At 50.7% G+C, this 13819-nt stretch overlaps 1 protein-coding gene across 1 annotated transcript; it reads left to right on the top strand.

The window, feature by feature from the left end:
* Positions 1–7839: 7839 nt before the first annotated feature.
* LOC119319105 lies at positions 7840–8917 on the top strand. The gene is made up of 4 exons (XM_037593610.1): positions 7840–8096; positions 8179–8329; positions 8405–8436; positions 8533–8917. Exons 2-4 carry the CDS (start codon positions 8212–8214, stop codon positions 8758–8760), a joined length of 378 nt encoding a protein of 125 aa, XP_037449507.1. The 5' UTR covers positions 7840–8096; positions 8179–8211; the 3' UTR covers positions 8761–8917.
* The last annotated feature ends 4902 nt before the right edge of the window (positions 8918–13819 follow it).

Here is a 13819-nt window from a genome sequence, read left to right as displayed (position 1 = left end):
GAGAGAGGGGATCGAGGGCGAGGGAGAGAGAGGGGATCGAGGGCAAGGGAGAGAGGTGGGCCGCCGGGAAGGACTATGGATGGATGGAGGCACAATACTAATGACGCACCATCCCTCGGTGCGCCATAAGTACATCCACACTAATGGCGCACCTCACCCTGGTGCGCCATTAGTAATTTTTTTTCTGCTCGAACCAACAGGTTATATTCCACCTGACCTGCTCCACATCAAGCGCCCTCTACTAGCTCGACTGGTCAGCAGCCAGTTCTCACACCAGGAGGTCCTGGGTTTGATTCCTAGGCTCCACAATTTTTTTTCATTTAAAATACTTATTTATGGACAGAAAATAAAAGTTATACAAATGGTTAAAAAATTGCCATGGTACGGTACAAATAAGAATTAATAAAATTGCCATGGACGAATTGAAAACAAGAAAAAAGCGGCCATGTATCTAAAACTATTTTTTTACATAGTCTGCCGTTTGTGAAAAAAGAAAAAAAGGTTTTTATTGCAAACTTGCCATGTATCTAAAACTAATACTCGTATTTGCATAATCCCTCACCCCCCTGTTGACTCCCGGGTGGCAGCTAGATGCACTAGCTAATGTGATGGGTGTGCGTGGGTTCCCTGAGGAGAGCGTCCACGCCCATTATAAAACAAACGCGTGACTTCCCCCTCTGCCTTGAGATTCGTGTAGGGGAACGGACAATGCAGAGGAAGTTCACGTCAACGTGCAAAAAATTTGACGTCTGTTTTTCATAAATTGGGAAAAAAGGTTCTGTGGGTGTTCTACTCGAACTCCAGCCAGACCGGAGCCATGCTCGCCGGCAGGCGGGGATACCTTTTATGAGTATTTGAGTAGGGGAGGGGTGCGGGGGGTCGGCGGCGGCGGTTGAGTAGGGGAGGGGTGCGGGGGGTCGGCGGCGGCGGTTGAGTAGGGGAGGGGTGCGGGGGGTCGGCGGCGGCGGCCGGTGGACCGGGGGGTGCTCGGCGGCGAGGGGGACCGGATCTGGCGAGGTGGGATAGCGATCGAGATGGAGGGGGATCGAGATCGAGTGTCCATGAAATTTGAAAATATTCATGATAGTTCAAAAAGTGGCCATGAAATACAATCGAGAAATGAAGGCTATGATTTAAATACAATCGATCTTAGCTAGCTATCTGTTCACAATCTTCTTGCCCTTCTTTTTCGCAATGGAGTTCTTCTGTGGAACGGACGTCCTTTAGGTAGGGTGGTCCTGCTTCTTCTTGTGGTGTATGCTGCTACTTCATCATCGTCGTCATGTTCGATCCTCGGGTCGCCGTACTTGTCGAAGTCTTGCTCATTGGCTACTCCATCCATTCCGATGATCTTCCTTTTGCCTCTCCTCACGACAACACGACTGGGCTTTGGCGGGTCGGTAATGAAGAAGCATTGGTCCACTTGGGAAGCCAGTACCCATGGCTCATTTTTCGCGGTGACGTTTGCGCCCGCGGTCTTGGATTTGGCTTCGGGTATAACCATGGTGGTGAAATACCGGTCTTCTTTTATGACGTTCTTGGCCCATCTGACACGGAACATCAGGTCCTTCTCTCCAGCGTAGCTCAGCTCCCAGATCTCCTCGATCCTTCCGTAGTATCTGTCCTTGTCGTTACCGGTGTAGGATTCCATCGTTACCCCGGAGTTCTGATAACCATCGCTCTTCATGTCCTTGGCCTCGGTATAGAATGTGTAGCCGTTGATATCGTACGCCTCATAGGTCATCAGGTTGTGCTCGGCGCCCTGTGACAAGGCGAATATGAGTTGTTCTTCCGCGGAAGAATCCTCATGTAAAGGGTACGACAGAAGCTTCTGCTTGAACCAACGCATGAAACATGAGTTGTGCTCTTTGAGTATATCTCCGTCCGTCCTCTGTTGGCCTCGGTCATTGTACGTCTTCTTAATAAAGGTTTTGTGCTCTACCACCCAAGGATCGGCCACGTCTATGTGTTGTAGCGCGACTAGGTTTGCTCTTTCAAAGTCGGCGAGTCGACCCTCGAAGTCGACATGCATTTCGCGGCGATCCTCACGGTGACCCCATCCAGCGAGCCTGCCGAGGTGCCTGTTGACGGGCAGACCAACGGGGTTCTCGATGCCTAGATAATTCGTGCAGTAGGAGATGCACTCTTCAGTCAGAAAGCCCCTGGCTATGCTTCCTTCTGGACGTGACATGTTGCGAACGTATCCTTTGATGACACCATTCATCCTTTCGAACGGCATCATGCTGTGCAGGAACGTCGGCCCGAGTTGGATGATATCCTCCACTATATGGACCAGCAGATGCACCATAACGTCGAAGAATGCGAGCGGGAAGTACATCTCAAGCTCGCATAGTATCACCACGATCTCTTCCTGTAGCCTTCTGAGTTGCCTCACGCCAATCGACTTCCGAGAGATGACGTCGAAGAAGTTGCATAGGCCAAATAGCGTTTCACGGACGTGCGCGTCCATGATCCCACGGATTGCAACTGGAAGTATCTGCGTCATCAGCACGTGACAGTCGTGAGACTTCATCCCGCTGAACTTCTGCTTCGCTGGGTCTAGGTATCTGCTTATCTTCCCCGCGTAACCGTAAGGAAGTTTTACTCCTAGGAGGCAGGTGAAAAACTGCTCGATCTCCTCCTGACTTAGAGTGAAGCACGCGTGAGGGTAGTCATTTCCGGTCTTCTTGGCCTTTTTGCCTTTGCGACAACTTTCTGTGTCCTGCTTCGCCTCATCATCATCATCATCATCATCATCATCATCATCATCATCATCATCATCATCATCATCATCATATATAGCGTGAAGCTCCTGCCTGATGCCCATTGATTTCAAGTCTGCCCTTGCTTTCGGCCCATCTTTGGTCTTCTCTGGCATGTTGAGCAGGGTACCAAGCAGACTCTCGCACACGTTCTTCGTGATATGCATGACATCAAGGCTGTGAGGCACACGGTGGATCTTCCAGTACGACAAGTCCCAGAAAACAGACCTCGTTTTCCATACCTTCAGCAGCGGCTCTGGCGCCTTTCGCTTCTTTCCCGGCTCTGGCGCCTTTTGCTTCTTTCCCGGCAGTGGGCAGTCTTTCCAATTTTTCAACAGCTTGTCTATTTCCTCGCCGCTCCTCGTACACGGGCATTTTCGGGGTTCGGTTTCACCATCGAACAGATCCTTGCGTTTCCTCCACGGGTCATCGTCGCGAAGCCACCTTCGATGTCCCATGAACACGGTTTTCGAAGACCCGGGATCTCTATCTAGCCGGCGATACGTTGTGTCATCCATACACCTTACGCATCCAGAAAATCCGTGGACTACCTGCCCCGCAAGATATCCGTAACCGAGATAGTCGTGCACCGTCGTGAGCAGTGCGGCTCTCATAGGGAAATATTCTTTCTCTGCGGCGTCCCACGTATTGGCTGACGTTTTCCACAGCGTGTCAATCTCCTCTTTCAGCAGCCCCAGATACAGATTGATGTCGTTCCCTGGTTGTTTTGGCCCTTCAATTAGCATACTCATGTGAATGTACTTCCTCTTCATGCACAACCAGGGGGGAAGGTTGTACATCCACACAAACACAGGCCAGGTGCTATGTGTGCTTCTCTAGCTGCCAAACGGATTGACTCCATCGGTGCTCGCGCCCAGCACGATGTTCCTTGGATCGTTCCCAAATTCTGGGTATTCGAAGTTCAACGCTTGCCACTGGCTCGCATCCTTAGGGTGACTCAGCATCTTGTCTTTTTTATCTATCTCCGGATCATTTGCGTCATCTTCTCGCTTCTTCTCTTCCCTATCCGCGTGCCAACGCAGGAGCTTTGCTACCTTAGGGTCCGCGAAATACCGCTGCAAACGAGGAGTGATCAGAAAGTACCACACCACTTTTCGAGGAGCTTTCTTCCTCTTCTTGTATCGAGTGACACCGCACACCGGACATATGGTAGACTCCGCGTGCTCGTCCCGATAAATGATGCAATTGTTCATGCACACATGGTATTTCACGTGCGGTAAATCCAGAGGACACACGATTTTCTTCGCCTCCTCCAAACTGGTCGGGCACTTGTTCCCCTTGGGAAGACGTTCGTGCCAGAATGACATGTTCTTGTCGAAGCATGCGTCGGTCATTTTGTGTTTTACCTTCATCTCCAGAGCCATGAGCGTTACTTTCAGGCGGGTATCCTCGGGCCTGCATCCTTCATACAATGGAGTAACCGCGTCTAACTCAAGTTGATCCATCTTGGCTTTCTCTCGGGCGGCAGCTCTTGCGTTATCCGTCTGCTTGAGAAGCAGCTCTTGAATATGAGGGTCCTGCACCCAGCCCATCGATGGTCCAGCGTCGTCTGCTCCGCCGGCATCATCATCATGTCCTGCATCTTCTACATGATGACTGTGTACAGCATCACCATCGTGATCATCTCCTGGGGATTCTTCGTCTTCTCGCCCCCTTGAGCCGCGGTGGTTCTCTTGCTGCCCTTCCTCATTTCTTGCCCGACCCCCATGGATGACTTCATAGTCATCTTCATCACCTTGCCACCGATAGCCATCCATGAAACCACGCAAGAGCAGGTGGTCCCGCACCTGCCCGGAATCCGGGTCCGCAATAAGGCTATTCAGCTTGCATCTTCGACACGGACATCTTATCTCCGTCTCGTTCTTTTGAAGCATCTCGGCCTTCGCGGACCTCAAAAACCTATTCATGATGCCTTCGGTCATCGTGCGGACCATGGTCGCCTGCGGGGTAGAGCAAAACGATATTTTAGAACCAAGAAAAAATTTGGCATGACTTTCCCTAAAAATAGGACCAAAAAGAATGCTTAATACCAAAATTCTCGCCGAAACGGAAATGAATCAACATTCCGGCAAAATATTGGCAACTATCGCATTTCAAATACCGGTACACCTCCAAACACAAACACATATGCAACACCACAAACATATGCAACACCACGAACATACATAGATCTAGCTAGGCCATAAAAAGTGCATGTGCACATTGTTGTAGGGAGAACAACATAAATATAGCTTCCCCCTTACTTACCTAGCAAAACAAGGTAACTTAACCACTTAATTTGAATGAATCTATGGTGGAAATGAGGTGAAAAAGAGGAGGCACCCGAGACAAGGAGGAGGCGGTGGAGAGAATAAAGTGGGGAGAAAGTGAGTGTGGGAGGAGAGGCTGTCCAAAATATTTTGTTGCTGCCCACTTACTAATGACGCACCAGCAACAAATGCGCCATTAGTAATCCAGGTTACTAATGGCGCACCCCCTGTTGATGCGCCATTAGTAGTTTTGCAAAAAAAGGAATAAAAACAATAATAAAAAAAATAACATTAGTGGCGCACCTTCTGGCTGGTGCGCCATTACTAGTTACAACTAGTAATGGCGCACCACCAGTGGATGCGCCATTAGTATGTTTGGACAGGCGCACTAGTTCAAAAAAAATTTGATACTAATGGCGCACCGTGGGCAGGGTGCGCCATTAGTAGTTTCAACACTAATGGCGCATCAGAAGGTGGTGCGCCATTAGTACCATTAGTATATACTAATGGCGCACCACATGTCTGGTGCGCCAATAGTGTCAATTTCATCTATAGCCCTTTTCCTAGTAGTGGTAGGGGCGCACCACACCGCCTGCCTGCCTCCGCCGTTCTTCCTGCCGCGCGAAGTCGTCCGCCCGTAGCACCGAGCTCCTGCCTTCTTTTTTGTAGGGATGTGGCCGTCTCCTCTGCCGTGCTGCCGCCGCCGCCCGCACAAGCCACTGCTAAACGGCTGCCCAATCCGCAGCCGGCCAATTTCTTCCACCCCGCAAGCAAGGTGTTCGAGAAATTCCCCCAAGGTAAAAAGTCGAGCAAACTTGAAGTTTTCTTATTGGGGTTGGAGAGGTAGTTTGGCGGAGATTTTCTGCATTGTAGATGAGCTTGTGCAACTCCTCTTTCGTCGACGATTCCTCGTCGGATGAGGAATATGATTTTATCAAAGAAGAGGACAATGTTATGCTAGTGACGATGCACAAGAGGAAGAAGCCGAAGGACAGCGGTTCTGTGTATGGCTGTGAGTCATCCGGAGAAAACGGGTTGAGGCACACAAGAGGTTGATGTGCAACTATTTTGGTTCACCGCCCGTTTTGCCAGAGAGGTACTTCCGACTCTACTTCAGAAGAACTTGATGGATGAGTATTGGAAATGGCATGGCGAAAGAGCCACCTATTTTCATCATTTCATTATTTGTTTGTTGTATTGTGCAAAACTTTGTTGTATTTGTGTTGCATTTAATCTTGCGGATTTGATTAACTATGTAATAATTTGATATTGTGGACATGTGAATTTTTTAAGTTGTTTTCAGGATGCTTCATATTAATTTATGCAGCTGTACAGTAGCTGTTCAACGGCCGCGCGACCATCGGGAACTTTTTACATCTCCACTATGCATCATTTGTTGTAGTTGTTCTTTTACATCTCCAATATACATCATCTATTGAAGTTGCTTCTTTTTCAGATGTAAAAAACATTTTTTTTGAAGATGTAAATTTTTATGTCTCATGTTTTACATTTTCAAATTTACATTTTTTATTGAAGATGCTCTAAAGCTAGATCGTGGAGGACTTTGCTACATGACACTCGGATTATTGTGGGGTTTTCTTCGTGAGAAGGGCGTATTGTTTGGCTATGGAAGAATATATGCACACTCTGGACGTGGGAGCTACAAGTGCTCGCTTGGTCGGCTCTTGTTCAAGGTCCGCAAATGCTTTTTCTAGTTTTGAACCATGCGTCAACGGGATTTGTCTTTCAACTCTTGCATGCCATTTTTCATGCTCTTGATATATTGTCTATAAACTTTTGTTTATTATATTTCATTAATATTTTTGTTTGGTTGACGGTATCAAGCTCTAAGGCTTGATCGAGGAGGATTTTGCTGCATGGCACTCGGATAATTATGAAAAATTTCTCTCTGACAAGCGTGTATTGTTTGGCTTTGGAAAAACAAAAGCACACTCTCGGCGTAACAGCATCGTCGCTCACGCAAAGACCATCTAACCGCTAGCTTTCGTGTGCCTCCCGCCGGCACCTGCGTCGGGCTGCTTCATCTATGTGGCCTTAGGGCCATGGAGGTGCGGTGGATCCCCGCCCTTGCCGACGACAGGGCTTTGTTTTTTGATGTCTTTATGATTTTTTTAGGGTCTGTGTTCTGCTTAGAGAAGCAAGGCGGCGACAAACGGTTATTTGAAGATGGAATAAGGTTTTTCCCGCCTAGACCTCGTCTCGGCGATGCTTTTTGCGTTATCGGAGGGTGGATGGAGGTTTGTCTCCGCCAAATCTCGCGGGATTTGGTTGACTTTTGTCTTTGTTCGTTTGTCTGTCTACAGGTTGGATCCTTTCGATTTCCGCTTTTCTTCATCGGCGGCGGGGCGCTGTCTTGGTACTTGATCCTGTAGCCTACAATAAAGTTTAACCGACTCCGTTGTGGGAGGAGCAATAATGCACAGCGCGCCTTCGACTTGTTCCAGTGTTTCAAGTCGTCGCTAGGTGGCCTACGAACTTGAATGTAACTTTTACTTCTGGTTTTCTTTGTACTACCTGGTAGTTGATGATTAAATCTAAAGTTTTTCTAAAAAATATAAAATAAAACTTTAAGATGTTGTGCCGACTCAACATCTCGAAGGTGCTCGTGGTCACTCCTACTATATTTATCATCAATGGCCACTCATGAGTACTACTCTTACTATATTTTATCTCATGGTCACTCATGGGCATTTAGCTAGGTAATTAAATTCACATTACGGGAGTCGGTCTTGCGCTCGTGGTAAATTTGCAATTTCCATCAACTTGTTTTTGCTACGCAGCCCGACCTGAACGGATCGATCGACCGACCCAGCTCCCCCACTCATCCTCTGTTCGTCTCCAGCGCAGTGGCTGTGCAGCCACTCCGGCGGGCGGCGCCGTTGCACGGCGACTCCAGCGGCTCTGGAGGCGCGGAGACCCCATCCACCAGGAAGCAACCGCAGGCGGCTCGGCTATTCCGGCACTACGGGCGCCGCTATTCCCCCAGCACCACGGGCCCGGCGGCGAATCTGGCAAGCACGGGTGCCGCACCTCCGGCGACTAGGTAACCGATTCTACCTACCGATTGCATTTGTCCTTTCAATTTTCTCCAGCCTTGGCTCCCTCCGCTAACCCTAGCTTTGCAGTCGTACTGTTCCCGGCCGGCGTGGACCAAAGGGATGATGAGGCTCCCTCCGACTGGATGTCCAGAATGTGGACGAGAAGAATTGAGCCTGAAGCAGTCGGCTACATCTCTGAACCCGGGCAAATATTCAGTGGAATGGCAAGGATATGAAGGTTGCTTCTCTGTTCCTTAATGTTCAGAGTCAAGTTGTATATCATATGATTTTCCTGATGTCTGCAAATATTCAGTGGAATGCCTAAGGAATGGCAAGGATTTGAAGGTTGCTTCTCTGTTCTTTAATGTTCAGAGTCAAGTAGTATATCATATGACTGATGTCTGGTTGAAGCAACTTACTGAATTCAGTATGTTTCGACAGGTGAAAGAGTGGTGTTTCTTCATGTGGCTGGACAAGTACTTGGACATGGTCGAGGAAATTTGGATGATAAATGTGCTCATCGTGGGCACTGCGGCTGCTCACCGCGTGTCACAAGGGCTGAAATTGATGCTACAAGAGCTCAAATTGATGCTATTTGGGTTGAGACTACAGCACTGGATCGACGTATCGAGAAGTTGGCTGCCCAAAATGCACAGCTTCAGGTTTTAGTGTACTTTCTTTTCGTCATTCTTCTTCTAGTGTTGCTAGTGAAACTAGTGAAGTAGAATATCTGCACAATGGATTGTGTTCACTTTGTCGAATTGGACAGACATGTCGGACTTGTTGGTTCTGTTGAGATATGTAGAGTTTGGAGAAATTTCAAGTTTACCAAGGGGTACGACCTTCATTTCATCGTGGCATTACTAGGCTCAGAATTTTAAAATTATTCAAGTAATTAGACATGGCAGATGACCAAGATGGCAAAGAAAACAAGGGCGTATGACCCCCTGCAAAAATAAAATAAAATAAAATAAGGGCATATGACCAAATGTCCCTGAAAGCTTCCACATCATTATCCCAGATGGCTTTGGGAAAAGATAAATTCAGTGGCAAAATAAGCAACAAACTGACTGATTACATACTCCCAACAACAAAAAATGAGTAAATCGGTACTTCGGCAAATATTAACAAGCTAATTGTCAAATCGAAATGTTGCTTCATTTATCAACAAAGTATGTTGTTACAGGGCCCTTCTAAGTTCAAACATATAGATCTGGTCAGGGAGGACCCCTAGTTTCCTTTTTGTTGAAATGCATGCTCCGATGCCGATAGCTGTATTGTCTTATTGTTCTAGTTTTTTCTTTTCCAGATACTAGCTGATCCCATTCATTTGACAAGCCAAATGACGAGAGTGCTCTAAAATTGCTAAATGCTTCTGCTTCTCTGATGATGGAGCGATTCCCTGATGCCATCTTTGGGTATGGTTTTAGCAACTAGTACAGGTAGGATATACCCCGTCAGAATCGCTGTTTTTGCAAGGAGAAATCTATGAAAAAGACATGTGTTTCCGCATGGCACAAATTTTCCTCTTCTCATCAGCAGAAGTGATTTGATTGAATTTATTGGAATGATAAGATATCTTGTTAAAACCGTAATAAGTTAACCATCCAATGAAGCTGTAACTGTGAACCTGGGACACTTAATTTAAGCAGGTGTTTTTATGTTTGTTCGATGGTACACCTGTGCATTTGTTGCAAATGAAATGATCATATTTATTTTTTGTTATTGTTGCAGCTTTGTATTCCTATAGAACAGTGAATTATATTAGAGAGATAAGAGGTACTTATTTAGTTTTATAAATGTCTACAGTACGTGTTTTCAACTGGTCAAGCCTTTGATATGCGACTTTTTTTGCAGATTAATCATTTCTTCATGTTCATCATGTCTCACTTCTTTTTACATGAGATGAAGTGGAAAGAATATTTCCTGAATAAAGAACTAGTGCGGCCACCACAGTTTGAAGCATAGGTTCTATGTTACCCAAAGCCAAAGATTCTTTGTGATTATTTGTCATGGGGACAAGCAGAATGTGAGTTATTCCTCCTAAAAGAGCACATCTTCAACTAATTGAAAGTATTTAGGAACTTATCAATCGGCATGTAATATCTGAATTTAATTGTTCAACTTCAGCAGTACGCGTGCTTTAAATTTGTTGCTTGTTTAGCAGTATGCCATGACGAATACCTATTAATGCCAGTGTTCCCTTTTCTTAATGGTATCCTCTTGCAAGGGCTTAATTGTTCCAGTAGTTAGAACATACCATAAGAAAATGAGCTGACTCCTTGCACATGCTAATTCACAGGCTACAACACATGCTTTTGGATGCTAGTGAAGTCCAGAAAAGGCGAATATGAAGGTATTATGTCATCATCTACATGTTCTAAGAACCCATTCAATTCTTCTGTTATCAACAGTCTCTAACTGCCCAGTGTTTTCCCTGAAGGGAACATTACCGAAGGACAAGGACGAGTTGCTCTTTCAGCGGTTTCAGATGAACTACAACAATGAACCGGAGATGTTCCGAAAGGGTTCATGTATTTACCAGCAAAAGGTATTCTATCCATCACCCGAGAACTGTTTTTCAGCAACAATGACAAGTACTGTTATGACACAGTTCGCCCCAGTTTCTCCGCTAATGGTCTACAGTAAAGGCTAAACCACAACCTCAAGCCTTCTTAGCCCTCTAAATCACCGCCTAACCTGCTTAAGCCGACTTTGATCCTGGTTCTCTTTTCTTCTTTCTCCTCTCTCCATCTCTCTCTCCTGTTTTGTTTCCTTCTCTCTCCCTGCCATGATTCTCTCTAGCCCATGCCCTAGTTAAGAGGAAACTTGCTGCCGCTGGCGCTCGTACATCCGCGAGCGGCACTTCCTCACCTCTCCCGCTCGTCCTCGCGCACCCCGCCGCCACCACTCCTGCACTCGGAGACGCCGGCCCGCTACTTTCCCAGCTCTCTTGCTCATCCGAACTCCCCGCTCTGCCTGACGTGACCTGTTCTTCCCCACCGCCACTGCTCCTGCTACTGCACTCGGAGACGCCGGCTCGCTACTTGGAGCTCTTGTTGGTATTTCATCCTTCAACCGGCTGCTATCACTCCATCTCCCATACTCTGATCGTGTGCTAGCCTTGCTGCACGTCTGGTCAATATTATTGCCCAACGTTGCGGCGTTGTCGCTTCGTTGGCTGGCACCCAGTCTATGGTGACCAAAGCGACGGGGCAGAGCATATGGGGTCGCGTAGCTGAGGTTGGGCAAGCACTTGAGGGCATCTCCAGCCGCGCCCCCAAGAAGGCCTCCCCAGGCGATTTTTTCGCGCCGGCGCCGAAAAAACGGCCCAGTCGCGCCCCCAGGAGCCCGATTTTCGCCGGCTTGGGCCGAAAACAGCGCCGGCGGACCCAGCCTGAACCCGGCGCGCTGGGGGGCGCTCGGGGGCGCCGGGCGAACTTTTTTGGCGCGAAGAAACCGCGGGCCCGATGCGTCAGCGACACGGATTACTTCTCGGCCCTTCGTCGTCCTCATCGCCTCGTTTCCCGCGGCGAATCAATGCCAAAGCTGCCGCGCTGCCGCGCCGGTCAGCCTGCGCCATTGATGCTTCACGGGCGGCGCAGTGAAGGCCGGACGACGCGCGTCCCTCGCCCTCGCCTCGCCCGCCACGCGTACGCACGGTGCCACGCGTGTGGGCGGCGCGTCGGCCTATATATGCCGCGCCCCGGTGCACGCAGTCGTCTCACACTTCCCCTCCGCCGTCGCTCCTCCCTCCCTCTCCTCTCCTCCTTTCGCCGTCTCCAGTTCAAAACCAATGGCCGAACGTTTCCCAGGCGACGGCGCGGCGGCGAACGGCTTCGGCCGCCGCCATCTCCATGAAGACGAGGCTCGCCTCCTTTACGAGGCCGAGTACCCGGTCCCGCCGGACATGCGGGTGCCCGGGGCGTGGAGGATCAGCGCGGGCGGCGTGCCGGTGCCCCCGGTACCCTCCGGCGCGGTGCGGCTTGCGGAGATCGCTCGCATCCGCTCGAACCTGCCGCGTGCGGCGAGGGAGGCGCCACGGTACGCCCCCGACAGCCCGCTGTGGGAGCCGTATTTCCGCCGCCGTCACGCCCAGCAGCTCGAGGCCACCAACGGCGTCGTGCCCTCCGGCAGGCAAAACTCCGCCGGCCGGCGTCGATGGTGGGGCGTGCCAGGGCGCACGCTGGACGCCGTCCTCGAGTACATCGAGGGCGGCAACACGCCGCGCCTCGACTACCCCGCTCCCCCTTCCTTTTCACGCCGCCGGGGAAGCTCCTGGACCCCGAGGCGCATGGAGACCGGGGGGTCCTCCTCTTCGTCCGGCGACTCGCCCTGCCTCCGCCCCGTCAAGCCGGAGCCACAGGACACGCCGGTGGCCGCGCGCACCCGCGGCTCCAGTGTCCGTATCGGCGCCCCCGCCTCGCCACCCGCCGGCCGTTTTGTCCTCGTCGAGCCCAAGCCGGAGCCCGGCCTCCCCACGGAGTACGAGGAGATAGCCCGGCGCGGCTTCTCCGACGAGGACGCCATGCAGCGGGCGCGGGACGACTACCTCCGCGAGGAGACGGTCCGGCAGTGCCGGGCCCTGGAGGAGATCGCCGCCCGCAAGCGTGGGCGCGAGGACGAGCGCGGCGTCGTGATCCTCGACAGCGACGACGACGACACCCCCGGACCTTCCAACCCACCGCGCCAACCGGGGGAGGGGTGCAGCAGGGACGGCGGAGGTTTAGGCGGGGGCGGCGGCGGCGGCGGCGGCGACGACGACGACGACGGCGGCGACTACACGCGGTTCTAGAGCCTCCTCGGCATGTAGCCGCGTGGGCGGGCGGCGAGGGAGACGGCGGGAGTAGCCCGCGTTTTTTTTTTGTAAAATATGTTTAAGTTTGAACGAACTCGCCGAAGTTTGCAATGAATTTGCGCCGTGTTTGTGCCGTGTTTAAATTTTTTAAAATACCGTTAGCGCCGCGACTGGGGGGCATCACGCCCCTAGTGCGCGGTTTAGCGCCGGTGCGCCCCCAGGGGCGATTTTTTGCCCCTCCTGAGGGGCCAATCGGCTGGAGATGCCCTGAGTGGTGACCTGGAGATGCTTTTGGAGAAAACAGGACTACGAACCAGTCTAACTGGCTTAGGGTCTTATAAGGGTTTAGCTAGTTCAGCCTGTCGCAATATTACAGGGGGCACAACACAACAAAGAGCACAACATCGTGACACCACCTGTGTCACCAGGCACATCCGAAGGGCCACGCGCCGAGACGATGCCACGGCACTTGTGTGCCACCAGCGTAGTCGAAGGGCATCGCCAAGCAGACCAAACCACAACACCAAACCACAACACTGCACCGTCAACGCAGCCGAAAGTCTCCACACAACTGAGACTGCACAACGTCCCGACACCACCTGTGTCAGGGGTGCATTCAAAAGGTTGCGCGAGGCCGAGACGATGCAACAACACCTGTGTGCCATCGGCGTAGCTGCAGGGCACCCCCTAGCAGAGGCGCACCAAGAGAGCACTCGAGCACGACACACACCACCGTCGACCCCAGACTGGCCGCACCACCACCACCGACTACCAATCTCAAACCAGCCAAGCACCACCCCAACCCTCAGGCAAGGAGCATGGAGCAGCGTCTCCGAAAACAGGCGCCACCAAGGTGGTAACGGCATCGAAGTGGCTGGCCATCGGCCTAGCCCCGCTCCCACGCCACCCGTGTGGTCGCAGACGGTGCAA

This window comes from Triticum dicoccoides, chromosome 1B (assembly GCF_002162155.2).
Source record: "Triticum dicoccoides isolate Atlit2015 ecotype Zavitan chromosome 1B, WEW_v2.0, whole genome shotgun sequence".
Classification (NCBI taxonomy): Eukaryota; Viridiplantae; Streptophyta; class Magnoliopsida; order Poales; family Poaceae; genus Triticum; species Triticum dicoccoides.
The sequence above is the reverse complement of the archived record's forward strand: the minus strand, read 5'-3'. Positions and strand labels throughout refer to the sequence as shown.